This window comes from Magallana gigas, chromosome 8 (genome assembly GCF_963853765.1).
Source record: "Magallana gigas chromosome 8, xbMagGiga1.1, whole genome shotgun sequence".
Taxonomy (NCBI): Eukaryota; Metazoa; Mollusca; class Bivalvia; order Ostreida; family Ostreidae; genus Magallana; species Magallana gigas.
Window position 1 is genome coordinate 11150017 of NC_088860.1, and position 13995 is coordinate 11164011.

The following is a 13995-nucleotide window of genomic DNA, read 5'->3' on the forward strand; positions in this document are numbered from 1 at the left end:
ACGATTGTACATTCTAAAATCTTTTTGTGTGTTTCATAAAATAAGGAATTTGGTTTAAAAAAACCACATTTCCATCAAGGGATAGACAATTGTAGCCAAATTATTCAATATCAACATCTATTGATATGTCGTGATTATATAAGGAATAAGGAATCATTCTTTGAGTATTATGAGGCGATAATTTTGGTCGGGGCGTGATCAAATCCAATAAAGCCCGAAGGGCTTTATGATAGATTTGATCACGCCCCGACCGAAATTATCATGCATCTCATAATATTCAAAGAATGATTCCTTATTACTTATATTTATATAATCTTAGGCCATCGTACGATTAAATATTTAAATATAAATAAACAAACCCCGCTGGCGCCTCGATTTGGCGTCGTTTGTATTATGAGTTATATAGTACAAAATCGATACGTAGTGTTATCACAGGCAAAGACACTGGATAATGTAAATATTCATATATCCAATCAGATACTTTCTGGTAAAACTGTTACATTAATTGATTGAAGAAAGAGACGAATACAATCTTTATTAGAGTAACAACATTTACAACATTTAGCTGAATCGGTTAAATTATGTTTGAACAAATCTGGAATAAGATTACTTGAAAACTTCTAAGCTGATAATGGAATATGTTTAGCTGTCTTTGTCCATATCTGTAATTTGGCTTTTGTTTTTATCTTTTGAACTTCTGTCTTTCGTTCTTTGCTTAAAATTTGAAGGACTTGTAGCAGATTTCAGGCTTTTATGAATTCATGTCAGCTTTCATTGAAATGTTTTTCTCTAAGTTTCTTCGGGTAAAATTTTTATACTGCTCTCAGCTGTTTATTGATTAAGCCTTTAGCCCTATATCATGAACATTTCAAAATAGTTCGATATTCAAAAGCAAACTTTTGTAAAACATAATCATTCTGTTTATATAATAGTGTTGTGTTGTGCATGTACTATGCCTAAATAGTAGTCAGGGTTTGATACATAGTGCACGAGCCGGAGGCGAGTGCACTATGTATCAAACCCTGACTACTATTTAGGCATAGTACATGCACAACACAACACTATTCACGGTTATTATTATGCCGACTGTTGAATATACTGACGTGTTTTGCTATCAGTAGCTGTGACGTTCGAGTGTTGACAAGTCCCTAAAAATAATCACTTGAAAAGCAAGCGTTTGATTTTTTTTCAAATTAATCAATTGATTTGATTGTTTATTTAATCAACAAGTTGTTGTACAATAAAAAGTCAACAAAGGTTTATGTTCTTTTCAAGATATGAGAGACGTTTGGCCTTACCGAGAAATCTCGAAATGTTTAGCAGACGAAATCTCATTGAATGCTTTTCTTGTACATTCTTTATCAAGCGTCATTTAAAAAAGCGTTTTTGTGATTCTCATGTAGAATTTCTTTGAAAAATGTTCAATCAATTTGTTCAAAAGTTTATAAGAAACTTAAACTTTAAAATTACCGCCAATAATAAAGTGTTTTTGGAAAAATGAATAATTTTAATTGTATATCTACGTTTTATATATAAAAATACAGTTGATTATTACAACAGCTAATTTAGCGTAGCGGTACCGCTTTGGGCTTCAAGATGGAATGATTTTAGCATCGTGAGTTCGAATCCCGCTGTCGGCGCTTGATAGGTTTTCGTTGAAAACATTTGCCGTGCTCTATTTCGGCATAGTATACTTACGCTATATAAATCCTTTGATACTATGCGAAATTAGATGAGTATTGAATATATAGTGACAAACTGACAGGAGGCATAATAATCCATAATATACTCATACAATGTAAACTCAATTTTAAAAAACGACATTCTTTTTTATCCATTTCGATAAACAGTTCGCTAGGGCCTTCAACAACACGTGTTTTTGTACGAAAAACTGAACAAATTCGCGTGGCAAAAATCTTTAAAGATCCTAACCAAGTTTTTTTTATACATAAAACAAACTGATTTCTCACCCCTTCTTTCGCAGCAAATATGAGCAGAGAATTCCTGTATTTGGTTGAATTCTTTTCCGCATGTTCCACACTTGAGAATCAACAATTCACTTTCGAACACGTTCTTTTCTGCCATCTTGAAAAGATTTAAAACTACCGAAACCACACCCTAGGTGGTTTTAGGTTTCCCGGAAACTAGTTTCAGTTTAAAGCCGAAAAATACAAAAACTAGTTTTGGTTTGAAACTTGTTCAAAACCAGTTCTGCAGATAAATGAAAAGTTTGCAAAACCGAATTAAAACCTATAGTCTGTCCCAAGATATTTATGCAACACATTTGGACGATTTTTATTAAAAATACACATACCTGTGAAAGAAATGCAATTGAAATATATAGTTGAAAGGAATATTTTCCAGGATAATTTCATTGACACATTATCATCTTTCACTCGGAAAAATTCACAGGAACGAAAACAGATTCCTTACGGAGATTTATAATGGGGAATGTTTGGGCGAATTTATTGATCAAAAACTAGTTCGAGTTTAGGTTTATGGTTTGATAATAGTTTCATATCTGTTTGAAACCAGTTCGATGGTTTGAATGTTTAGCACTTAATGGAAAGTTAGTTTAGAAAAATGGCTATCATTGCACTCGCATACCTACTGGATTTGTTCTTGGAATTCGAAGAAGATAATCTTTGGACTCATCTGCATTTGCATGAAAGTCTTTAATCTCTAGTAAACAATGCAGACATTTTTTTCTTCTGGCAAATCTCACATATTAGGGTATTCTGCGAACTCATGGCAAAATTGGCTTTTAACACCACATAAATAATATGAAAAAGTGAATGCTGCTATGAAAAACTATTAATATTCATTTTTCTACACGTATATCAATAGAGATCATTTGGTTCACTCAAGGCGTTTGAAAGAAGTTAAAAATGACACTGGTTTCAATTGAAATATGCACCAATTACGTGGTCTTAGCTCAAAAGCCAGACAAATCTTGTTGATTTTAAAGAGCCGTGGTTGAGTGGCCAGCAATGAAATAGACAGGCGATCTTATTATATGCATTACAATGTGTACTAAAACAAAATGTTACGAGCAGATTTTTCAATGAATTTTTTTTTTTATCAACCACTTTGAAAATATTTCCTTTGACTGTTGTAAATTGCAAAGGGTATTTCTCAGTGTTAGTATTAATGGAATCGCTCCATCTCTTCCACATTATTATTTTGGTTAGTACTATATGTACTATCATAGATCCTTTGAGACACATATGTTTAACGTTAGGACGATACCCATATGCTTTGCTGAGTCATGTGCCCCACTTGAGTATCAACAACTCTCTTTCGAACACCTCTCTTTCCACCATCTTGAAAGGATTTAAAACCCCTGAAACCGCACTCGGAGGTGGTTTTAGCTAGGTTTCCTGGAAACTTGTTTCAGTTTAAAGCCAATAAATACAAAAACTAGTTTTAGTTTCAAACTAGTTCAAAACCAGTTTTGCAAATAAACGAAAAGTTTGCAAAACCAAATTAAAACCTAAACTAGTTTTTGATCAATAAATTCGCCATATACATCTTTTTTCCATTCGGAATACTAGTACACTCGGAATACATCGCGCAATTTTTCAACGTTATCATCCGGGCTTGCTGCAATACAAAATCTCCGTCGACATCACATTTTTTAGCATTGTATTGAAACCTGATAAGCTAACAGGGGCGTTTCGACTGAGAAATCTTGGAAATTTTTCATACTTTTGAATGAACATCGTTTGAATCCTGAGGTATTTATAAATATCAAGCAATTAAGCCAAATGTGAATCCAGAATATCTTGGGACAGAGTATAAACTAGTTTTTCATCAATAAATTCGCCCATAGTTTTATGGTCCCGGGGCCAAATCTTCTGAGCAGCCCTTCGGGATTTACAGGATTTGATCACGTGGCCAACCATGTCCAGGTTAACTTTAAAACATTTTGTTAATTTTTTTAATTAGGCCTACTGTTGCCGTCGCGCGTCGTCGTCTATCTGGACACTTCGATCCGTCCCCGAACGTGAGACGGTTCGCGCTTCGCGCCATCTGACGTCACGCCATAAACAAGTTGTTCCATAGTTTAGGTACAATACGATTGCGCGAATATTTCAACGATTCAGTTACCCGGGATCAAATTAAAGATGAGAGATTTAGTGATTTTTTATATAACAATATTCATATAAAGGTATGATAACGAATGTGTAACATGAAAATGAATTAAATAAAATAAATATAATTTTCTCGGATGCCCGAGACTATTTTTGTTTCCCTAGCAATGTTTAAAAATGGCGGCCACAGTTCCGTGGGTGAAATTTGCGGATCCAGGGGAATCCGACGCATTTGCTGCCAATTGTTTCCCCGTTAGAGGAATTCTTCAGTCTGCGGACGATGGTTCGTTCGTAGTTATTTTGGCCGAATTTTATTCCCCTTAGTAATTTGTTTTTTTTTAATTTCCAACTCTTGCACCTAAAACGACCGAGCACTTGCTTTGTTTTGTGTTTGAAAGATAGTGTACTACTCTATTTTTTCATTTTACTGTAGATAAACTTAACTGGAAAATACATGTGAAATTCAATGGTCTTTATCATTTTTATACTTGCTATGCAATAGAGTGTAACATTGTATGATTAGGTCTAACACATTAATAAAATTGAGGTCATTTAGGCCTATAGTCTGTCCCAAGATATTAATGCGGCTATGCTGCATAATTGAACGATTTTAAATAAAAATACACATACCTGTGACAGAAGTGCAATTGAAATCGATGAAAGGGAAAATTTTCAAGATAACTTCATTCACACATATCATTTTTCCCTCGTAAAAATTCAGAGGAACGAAAACATGCAGATTTCCGACAGAGATTTATAATGGGGAATGTTGACATCTTTTCTCCATTCGGAAGTAATCGGGAAACCTCACACAATTTTTCAACGTTATCATCCGAGCGTCTTCTTCTCCTTGGCAAAGGAAACCCCCGTAGACTTTTTATTTTAATTTGTATATTGATACCCGACAAGATAGAAGGGGCATTTCAAAGGTGAAATCTTGGGATTTTTTCATACTATTGAATGAATTAACATCATGTGAACCAAGAGGTATTTATAAATATTGAATAATTTAAGGAAATATGTGGCAAAAATATCTTGGGACAGACTATAACACTATTGAGACCTATAAACAGGTCAAATACAATCACTAGATTAAGCTACATGTATGTATAAGCTTGAATTACCTACATTGCATTTTAATCTACAGGAAGTAGGTTTATTTAGCTACTCAATCATATTTTTCTTGATTGAGCATTAATTTGTACAAAAAGTCTCACTTGCAACAATAATTTTGATTTCTGAATATAAGAATATTCTGAATATAATGCTCATATTTTAATACATATCAAATATCTTATATCATCTGAAAGAAAAAGAGAATGACAAGTATTTTTTCAATGAACTAAAACATATGCATAATGGTATATCAAATGAACTTAATACATAAATTTTCCATTTTTTCTTCTCTCATTTCAGTTATATCAATTTAAAAGAAATTTTATTCACGAATGCAAATTTTAAAAAATTACTCTTCACACCAAAAACTTTAGGTTTGCCTGTATATGACCATGATGACTATACCAGCAATCCTTTAATACAATTAGAAATATCTTTTCTGTTAATTTTTTATTCAGGAGGTGGAGCATGGCTTGTTTCACAGAAAGCGGAGCAGAGGCGACGCTTCAAGGCTGTTCTATGTGCCAAACCAAGGACATACTCCAGAATCAAGGAAGAGCGAAAAAAGGCAGAAAGGGAGGGCACTCAGATTACCATGCCGGTACAAAGTTTGGCTGAAGGTGAAATAGAAGAGGAGGAAGAAGCTCCTGCTCTAGATGGATTTTTTCTGGTAAATTGAAACAATTTAGTAAATTTTTAAAAATGATAAAAACTTCATACTAGGATCGTTGTAAGTGTATATTTACATCTACTGGTTAATCATATTTCACATCCTTTTCTTAAGATATCTGATTGTATTCATGCATATAGCTAATGACGTAATAGTAAATCCATACTGTGGAAGCAATTATTTTAAAAAAATAATATATACAGGTTTAATATATACATGTGACTATGAGTTTTGAATGAGTTTTTCTGATAATAAGATTTAAGAAAGAAAATAATGTTTTCACAACTTAGTTTTACATATTTCTTTTTTACCTTCAATTTATAATTCTGTTACAGATGAAGCACTGTTGTGTGGAGGACCCATCAGATCTCTGCTCCGTCAATATCGCAGGCCAGGAGATGTCGGAGGTCAAAGAAGATGACCTTGCCTTGTTTGACAGTGTAGCATATGTCAACGCTGCTGAGAACTATTTACCTTTTGGTATGTTATGTGTACATGCATATGTTAGTAATTACATTAGCACGGCCATTGAATGATTTAGGTGGTAGATTTTGTTGCTATAAACATCTGATATTGTGTTTTGTGGGATATTAAGTCAGATAGAATGATCAATGAATTTTGAAAGCAATATAAAATGTTGTGTGTTGCAGAACATGTATTTATTTAATAATATTTGATTTATAATATGATATCTAAAAACAAGTTCAGATTATGGGCAAAAAAGGACTTAGATAAATATTGACTCTCTGGTCAAGATGTAGAGTATATTAATGCTTTACTATTTTCATTCTTATTATTGTAGAAGCCTTCAGAGGTTTTCCAATATTGAGAGAGCTAGAAATGCCTATCAATGGTCTCAGGGGAGTCAAGATACAAAACGGTGACTATCCATATTTAGAGGTATGCTGTAATCTTTTATTTGGGGTGGGGGTTCCTATTTTTATTTAAATCCTCTTCTTTCTTTTTTTTTATTTTTTTTATCAAATTTGCATATTTTGCAAATTCAAGCAACAGTCTAATAAAAGAAAACTGCTGCATTCCATATATATAATGTTTAGAAAATGAATTAACCCCTAGCCTCATACTTTTGCTCAAGTTCTATTTTTTGAATATTTATAGACCATAAAGATTCAAATGAAACATTTGATAATAAAAAGCTAGCTTCTTTTGGAACGTTTTGAATTGTTTAACAAAGCTAATTACATTTTTAGTTAAAGCCACAGTACAATTATGATTAATACAAACATGTACCAATTTGTCAAATTGATTATGAAGATGCAGCTAAGTTGATGTTCCATGCTTTAAATGTATTTCAGATGTTAGATTTGTCCTATAACAACCTCTCTCAGGATGACCTTTTGACCCTCGGAACATTACCAAACCTAAAGATTCTACATCTGACCGGCAATAACTTTCACACTATCCCAATGGATTTTGCTCTTCCCTATGTGGACCGCGAGACGTTAGTATTTATGTTATAATGTATGAGTTATTGCGTTTCAGTATGTGAATGTGTCACATCGATTTTGAAAGCATTGATTTATTCCATAGACTATATACAACCTTGATTCTATAATTAAAATTTCCCTCTGTAATGACTTTCACAGTAAATCCAGGATAGTGCGGTACTCAAAGTTAGAGATTCTGATGCTTGATGACAACCGTCTGTCGGATGTGGCGGTATTTGCTGCCTTAGCAGGTCTGAAAAGGTATGAAAAGCTCAATTTTTCAATTGATGGAAATTGGAAGGTTTTATAAAATTTAGCATCTACATGTACAAATATTATATTTATCTAATATTCAAAGCAACTTCTGTAAAAAAAAAAAATATGCATCTGCACTTCTTAATTATTACAGTTTTAATCAATTACAGGTTATTTAAGTCTTCAAATTATTTCAGTGATCTAAAATAAATGATTTGAGTGTTAGGGATGGAATTAGTCTTTATTAGTTTTTCATTTTTGTCAGACTAAAGCACCTGAATCTAGAAAAGAATGACATTTACTATGTCCCACAACTAAAGTCAGTGGAGGGAACCATGATAATTAATGACGATGAGAAGTCTACAAGACGACTACAGAAATCGGCCAGGTTGTCGGCTAGACGGTCTGCTAGGGGTCAGAAATCACAGAAACCTCAGAATCCTCCTCCAGAGAAGATGGAAAAGCAGGATCCTCCATCAGAAAAAGTCAAAAGTCAACAAGCTATTGAACCAGAGCCCAAACAAGAGGAATCTCCTAAAGAGCCCAACCCTTCTGAAAGCACTGGTGAGTCTGGTGGTGCCGGGTCCACTATATCTCATATTTTAAAATAGTTTCCGTGTCATTTAGCTTGCATGTATTTCACTTGCTTGATTTTATCATATTTTTGTCAAATTTATTCAGTACCAGCAAATATAAAAAAAGAATCTGTTTATGTAATCTGATAATTTTAAGTCTTCGTTTATGCTACATTTAAGATAGATGCAGGTCTGTAGCTCCCAGCCTGAAAAAATTCGGATGGACGACCTGGGAGCTATAGTGCCTCCCATAGTAAAAAACTGCAATTTACGGCGTACAAACAATTGCGCTATTTTTGGACTGATTAATTTCATTTCCAAACACATTCTGAACAAATATTTGATTCCAAAAAATTCCTCTGACAATTTACTACAGATATCGTCACTTTACTTGCCTCTGATATTCTTTTAAACACCATCACCAGCCCCGTAAAGTGAAGTGGTGCAGATTGTTTACATGTAAAAATGGCGACTCTTGATCTCGATGTGAATTACTATACTTTATTTTCCGATGTCGGTTAGGATGTTTCAGAGTAAGTCTGAGGCAAATAAAGTAACAATATCAGTAGTAAATTGTCTGAAGAATTTAATGGTTCTAATTGTTTTCACAGAATTTGTGTGAAAATAAGATTAATCAGTCCAAAACTAGCAGTTTTTTATTATGGGAGGCACTGTAGCTCCCAGGTCGTCTATCCAAATTTTTTCAGACCGGGAGCTACAGACCTGCAGCAACATTTAAGAAAGTATACACATGTATATGCTTCAAAATACGTAAAATTAATTCATGCGTTTATGAACTTCTTCATATAGAATTTTCAGACTATTCATTATATCATTTGACTTTCTATATTTTGGTAAATTACAGAATTATTTGCCAGCTTTACTGATGTTGGAGCCGAGTTTGGCGATCTGTCAGACGCTATCAAAGACATTGATCTTCAAGAAAGTGAACCTGTGGATGAAGAATCCTCTCGGCCATCTCCTGTCAAGTCCAAATCCAACAACATGAAAGACAAAGCGGCCCCAAAGGAACCTCCTGCCCATCTCGCCTCCGGTCTGCCTCCCTTCCCAGAACTAGCTTACCTGAATCTGGCTCACAACCGTATAGCTGAGGAGGAGGCTCTTTTGGCAGTAGCAGCCTGGCCGATGCTGGTTGAACTGGTCATCCATAACAACCCTCTAACATCAGACCACAGTGGGGACCCTCCATTACTGAAGCGATTCCTCACAGCCAGGCTTGGCATTAAACTTGTACGTAAGGTTGAGCAGCCCAAGTCTAAGCCCCAAGTTGTTGTGCCACCAAAGAGAAAGCGAAAGGTACAGCATTTTTCTCTTGATGAAACAAGTTTATCTAATGAAGTATTGTCACTTGATTCTTCTTTAAGCACCAGTGTTTGAGACACAACTCATGTAATGAAAATGAAATTTTCTTTTGAAGATTTCATCAATTGTTCCAAAGATCCCCAAACTGACTTTTGAAGAGCGTCTCATGCTGGAACCGCCTCCTCCCAAAGAGGATAAGAGTCGAACCATTGATGGCCTTGACCTTCATCAGGCCCCACTTCCCCCGATTCCTTCTCAGGCAGACGAACCAGAGGGAATTCCTCCATCACCACAGTATAACAAATTGTTTGACACGGAGAGCACAAAATCAGAGAGTCCTGAAATAACGATTAATGTACCCACAACCCCAGACCTGAGGAAAATGGGCTCCCAGGTAGAAGAGCCATCAACCTCTGTTCCCCCCTCAGCTGTCTATAGTAGGATGCAATCTCCACCTGAAGAATCCTCCACTGTTCCCCCCTCTGCTGTCTATAGTAGGATGCAGTCACCCCCTGAGGAATCCTCCACTGTCCCACCTTCTGCGGTCTATAGTAGGATGCAGTCGCCCCCTAAAGGCACTACTTCTGGCATCCCAGAGTCAGCTGTCTACAGTAGAATGATGTCCAACGAGGAGCAACCTGCAGAGTCAGCTGACAAGAAGGATGAGAAAGAAGCTGCTTTCTTCATGACCCAGGTATCTATCCCATCAAAAGTACTATGAACTATGGTTATTATATACTGTGGAATCATCAAATTTCGTGGGGGCCAATTTTCGTGGATTCCTGAAATTTTATAGGTTCGTGGGGACGTAATTTCGTGTATTTTTTTATACCTACAAAACGAAATATGACTTTATAACCCTAATATATTATTCGTGGAGGATGTTAATTCATGGATGAGAGGTACCCACGAAATCCACGAAAATTGAGCCACCACGAAATCTAATGATTCCACAGTAGGTGACTACCTATAGAATCAAAATATGTTTTCTTATTCAAATGATTTAATCATTATTTTTCTATTAAACAATCATGTGAAATTTCATGAATTACCAATTTTTTTTTAATATAAAGGGAGATAATTGTGTATATTGGGTTACAGCTTATTTTACATTAGAAAGCAATGTAAAACATAGAATTATTTTTAAACATCTACTCGCAAAGTGCATTAAAGTTTGTTTTTGTTTTTTCCTAAATTAGCTTATCAAAGAATCAAAATAAAAAATAAATGTTATATTCGTTGACTTAAAACATGACGTACAATATTTGTAGAATATGTTGTAGAATTCAAACAGGCTAATTTTAAATGGATATACGTGGTTTTTACTATAGGTTGATGAACCAGAGGAGGAGAAAAAAGCAGCCCCTGTCAGGCCAAAAAGGAAGGAAAAGTCTGAGAAACGACCCAAACGGAAGGATGTCCCAGACAAGTACAAGGGATACGAAATTCTCCTGGATGTGGACGAGGACCCTGACTTCCATGCTCCTAAAGGTTTGTTTTGATCTTGTTCGCTTTTAAAAGTACAAGACATCAGGTTGATTAACTTTGGGTTTTTTAATTTTGTTAAAAAAATTCACATTTTCAAGGAACTACCTAAAATCATTTGAAATTTACAATTATTCAAATATTTCTCCATCTTAATTGAATTATGTATATGTATCAGTTTTTACATCCACGAAAATTAATTCATGTAATTAACTGTTAATATTCTAATTTCTTCTTATTTTTCCATTTAGATAGATTCACAATGTCTGCATTTAAGCTAATGCTCAAGGAACAAACAAACAGGTCTTTTAAAATCTCATTTCTTGACATAAAGCTGTTTTTCTCTTTGACAGATATGCAGGGTAACATCAAGGCCCTGAAGTATGCACTAAATCATGAACTGGTATACAGAGATTCAGCGGCTCTCCTTCACAAAGTGGGCAAACCTGTGCCTCCCTATCAAAAGGTAATACATGTACAATAATTGTTATAAATACAAATGTACAAGTTTGTATTTACACATTTGTCATCAGATATACTAAAAAAACATGATTATACAGCATACATACATTTAGTTTTTAGAGAATAAGTCATCAAATACATGTTCATGTAACTAAAACATTTTCTTTTGGAATTGCTTGATACAGGTAAAAGCGTCTCCTTGAATGATAGTTTTTTCAAATTTGCACATACACCCATATTAAATCGCGAACATAGTGAAATTAAAGCCATGATTGTGATTATTTAAGACTGGAGCATATGTCAGTCTAATACTAATGTTTATGCTACACTTCTACTTTACAGTGGCAAATGCCCCCTCAACCTCCTCGAAAATCAAAACAACAGAAAATTGATGAGGTGCTTGAAAGCCTTAAGAATCGCTCAACCACGGAGGAGGCCAATCTTTCCAGTGTGCTTAAGGACAGCAGAAAACTAAAAAAGTTCAACCAGGCTCCTGTTCTCCTTAGTGAGGTAAGTTCTGTGAACATTAATCAGTGAAGAAAGTTCTGTGAACTTTATCAGTGAGGTAAGTTCTGTGAACATTAATCAGTGAAGTAAGTTCTGTGAACTTTATCAGTGATGTAAGTTCTGTGAACTTTATCAGTGAGGTGAATTCTGTGAACATTAATCAGTGAGGTAAGTTCTGTGAACATTAATCAGTGAGGTAAGTTCTGTGAACTTTATTAGTGAGGTAAGTGCTATAAAACATTAATCAGTGAGGTAAGTTCTGTGAACATTAATCAGTGAGGTAAGTTCTGTAAACTTTATCAATGAGGTAAGTTCTGTAAACATTCATGCTTCTCCCTTATCAAGTTAGGTAATTTTTTTGAATATTTGTGCTTCTTCCTATTTAGTGAGGTAAGTTAATTTTGTGAACATTCATGCTTCTTCCTTATCAGTGAGGTAAGTTTTTTTTTAATGTTTGTGCTTCTCTCTATTCAGTGAGGTAAGTTCTGTGAACATTCATGCTTCTTATAACAGGAAGGTAATTTTTGTGAACACTCTGAAAATATATTCATTCAATGTTTCTTTATTAAATGATAGTTCAAAGCTAAAGAAATCATACATGTATCTTAAAATTTAAGGAAGATCTGATGTTTAATTTGTTGACCCCCAGCCTCTGTATAGTTAGGTCTTGTCCTCACTGAATGAGTTGATATTTGATTACCGGTATATATAATACTTACTCTATTCTGAAGTACATGCATCTGTCAAGTTCTATGTGAGATACATGTATACGATTTAAAAATAATGAAATTTGTTGTAAATCAATTAATTAATTACTTTTTTTCGTGTACGCAGATCCAGTCTCGATACAATGCTGTTAGAGTTAGCTCCATGAAGGAAGCGAAAGAGGCAAAAAAAGCCATGCAGGATTTACAGAATCTGGCAAATAACAGACCTTTGTCAATCAAATAAATAATGATTGAAAGTTATTCATTAACTCTCTAGATAATGGATCCCATGAATAAATACCTTGTGTTAAATCTTGTGTGAACGAACACTAAACTAATACAATGTTTTATGATTTTTTTCTTTGATTTCTGGAAGGATGAAATGTTGTCAATTGCTAGGTAACTTAAATAGGATTTGGAACAATTGAAATCGGAGATATAGTACGTATTAAAGGTGTTCGCAATTCTAAGGGTTATCAGGAAGGAAAAAAGAGCAGTTGCTATTAATTACTATGCTTGCTTTATAACGATGTTCCTTTTATTTTTGAATGTTTTTATCCTTGTTGGAAGGAAAAGTGAATGGTAATACAGCATTTCCCTGTAAATTTGTTTTCCTGACCTAATTAGCCCTTGTCCAACAGCACTGTGATATTGTTTTGTGCATCTAGATTTTTTTTTTCAGTTACAGTACTCTGTGTAGTTTGTGCATTAAAAATATGAATGTTTCAAATGATATGGAACTTTGAGTGCAAGATATAAACATGATTATTATGCTACCTGCTTTTCTTGTGTTCTTTTTAATTCATGTACCGATAAGCTGAAAGCTTTTATAACGGCTATTTTGGTCTTATTTTGTCCAGCATCCATTTTTCTGTCGATTCATCTGTAGACATTTTACATTTATGGCTTCTTCTCCAGAACAACTTGATTAAGGTATTCGCTGTATAACGACCACATTTTGTACCTAATAAATGAACGGTCCGATATTCTTAATCATGATATCATTTTGAAGGTGTTATCAAATAAAAATACTCCACCAAAGGAATTTTTAAAATTTTAATCATGGTCCGACTAATTAAACCTTGAATTTTGCATTGAAGTATATGGGCAAGGTATGTTTTATTAAGATATTGTAAAAAGTAACTTATAATTTGTCAAACGCGTTTAATTAATACAAGCATAAACTTTCTTTTTATTGAAATATGAAATAAAATGAATCATTTACCTCAGATATTTTGACAAAATTAAAATTTTCCTTTTTCTATCAAGGGGAGATAACTCTTTAAAAAATTTAAGGTGCAAAATGACCGGCTTCTTATATGTTGTTTGGCATGTGAATTTGTTTCATTTCAC

The 13995-nt window shown here is 34.1% G+C and overlaps 1 protein-coding gene across 1 annotated transcript; it reads left to right on the forward strand.

Moving 5' to 3' along the window:
* The first annotated feature begins 4222 nt into the window (after nucleotides 1-4222).
* Nucleotides 4223-13418, forward strand: LOC105341451 (X-ray radiation resistance-associated protein 1). The gene is made up of 13 exons (XM_011447997.4): nucleotides 4223-4377; nucleotides 5669-5880; nucleotides 6216-6360; nucleotides 6683-6780; nucleotides 7197-7342; nucleotides 7488-7589; nucleotides 7849-8147; nucleotides 9024-9475; nucleotides 9597-10175; nucleotides 10813-10972; nucleotides 11320-11432; nucleotides 11771-11938; nucleotides 12770-13418. Exons 1-13 carry the CDS (start codon nucleotides 4272-4274, stop codon nucleotides 12884-12886), a joined length of 2697 nt encoding a protein of 898 aa, XP_011446299.3. The 5' UTR covers nucleotides 4223-4271; the 3' UTR covers nucleotides 12887-13418.
* The last annotated feature ends 577 nt before the right edge of the window (nucleotides 13419-13995 follow it).

Bases quoted from the DNA above. Each gene is read 5' to 3' on its own strand.
- LOC105341451 (XM_011447997.4), top strand. From the start codon at position 4,272: ATGGCGGCCACAGTTCCGTGGGTGAAATTTGCGGATCCAGGGGAATCC. The intron at 4,378-5,668 runs GTTCGTTCGTAG...TTTTTTATTCAG, and splicing joins TCTTCAGTCTGCGGACGATG to GAGGTGGAGCATGGCTTGTT. The intron at 11,939-12,769 runs GTAAGTTCTGTG...TCGTGTACGCAG, and splicing joins CTCCTGTTCTCCTTAGTGAG to ATCCAGTCTCGATACAATGC.